This window comes from Amphimedon queenslandica, unplaced genomic scaffold (assembly GCF_000090795.2).
Source record: "Amphimedon queenslandica unplaced genomic scaffold, v1.1 AMPQUscaffold_1431_Cont26557, whole genome shotgun sequence".
Classification (NCBI taxonomy): Eukaryota; Metazoa; Porifera; class Demospongiae; order Haplosclerida; family Niphatidae; genus Amphimedon; species Amphimedon queenslandica.
This window is the reverse complement of record NW_003558224.1, coordinates 1-1,162: the sequence shown is the minus strand read 5'-3', so window position 1 is coordinate 1,162 and position 1,162 is coordinate 1. Positions and strand designations below refer to the sequence as shown.

Below are 1,162 nucleotides of genomic sequence, written 5' to 3'. Positions count from 1 at the left end.
ACGTACATACATACATACACATAACTAACTAAACTACTTAAAATACACAAAACACCTACACTATCATGATATAGTTGACCCGTTCATCTTGGTCTGGTAATACGGTTCCCCATTTTGCACTGAAAACAAACTTTTCAGCTCTTTTCCATATCTGCCTCTTTCTGTTAGCACTACAACCTTCTCAGTGGACATTTTCTATCAGCTAAATACACAGCTACCTTCTCCACAAGATCATCCTCTTCTTTCCTGGGTTCTTTACTCGGTTCTTGACACAGTCTGTCCGACCATAGACACTAAAGTGTCTATGGTCCGACAGACTGTGTCAAGAATCTTCGATCTGAAATCTTCTTCTACGTACTTTGAACGTATAATAAAGGGTCCCACATGCTTTGTACGTATATTCCATAGATAAATGATTAAGGAACAAAGTCGAATACAAAGATTTACAGCCTTCCTTCATACTTTACTTTTGGTAGGACAAAAAATTGCTGACGTGGACATAAAATATCACGTGATATTCTATCCTAGGCCTAGGATAAATTTTCAAGGGGGACAATTTTTTTTGTGACGGGGCAAGGGCTGGGGGCCGGCTGGCATTCCAAACTAAATTGAAATGGCAACCAACCCGGAGGAGCTGAAAAGAGCCTTTGACAGAGAACTTAGTAAGTAGATATTCTTAATTATTATAGTAGTATTGTTAGTAATGATAGATATTACTGATTTTCGACTGGTATGGGAAAAAGCTGGTGTTCTGGCAGGGCGCTGGGACTCTATTGGTATTCTGTTAGGAATCAGCTACAAGAAGTTATATGAGATTGAATCAGAGACAAAAACTGCCAGAGGTTGCCTACAGAAAGTATTTGATTGCTGGTTAAGTAGGAACTATGATTATAAGAGTCATGGTGTCCCTACATTAAGAATGCTGTGCAACTCCATTAAAAGTAATAGTGGAGGAGCTGATCTAGCTCTAGCTATCGAAATAGCAAAGGAATATGCCATTAATCTTACTAGTAGTGGAAAGGCTACAACATCACCAGTTGATACATCTTCTAAAGGTAAATAATATTAATATTGTTCCTGTGAATGACTTTTCCAATTTATAATGATATTCATTGTGATACCGCAAATGGAAATTTTTCAGGCCGCCATTGTGGAGGTATAC

At 38.1% G+C, this 1,162-nt stretch overlaps 1 protein-coding gene across 1 annotated transcript; it reads left to right on the top strand.

The window, feature by feature from the left end:
* Positions 1 to 613: 613 nt before the first annotated feature.
* Positions 614 to 1,055, top strand: LOC109593456 (uncharacterized; the record flags this gene model as incomplete). Its single annotated transcript, XM_020008526.1, has 2 exons — positions 614 to 662; positions 711 to 1,055. Coding segments are annotated over exons 1-2 (394 nt in total), but the record flags the coding sequence as incomplete, so codon positions are not given.
* Between the last annotated feature and the right edge of the window lie 107 nt (positions 1,056 to 1,162).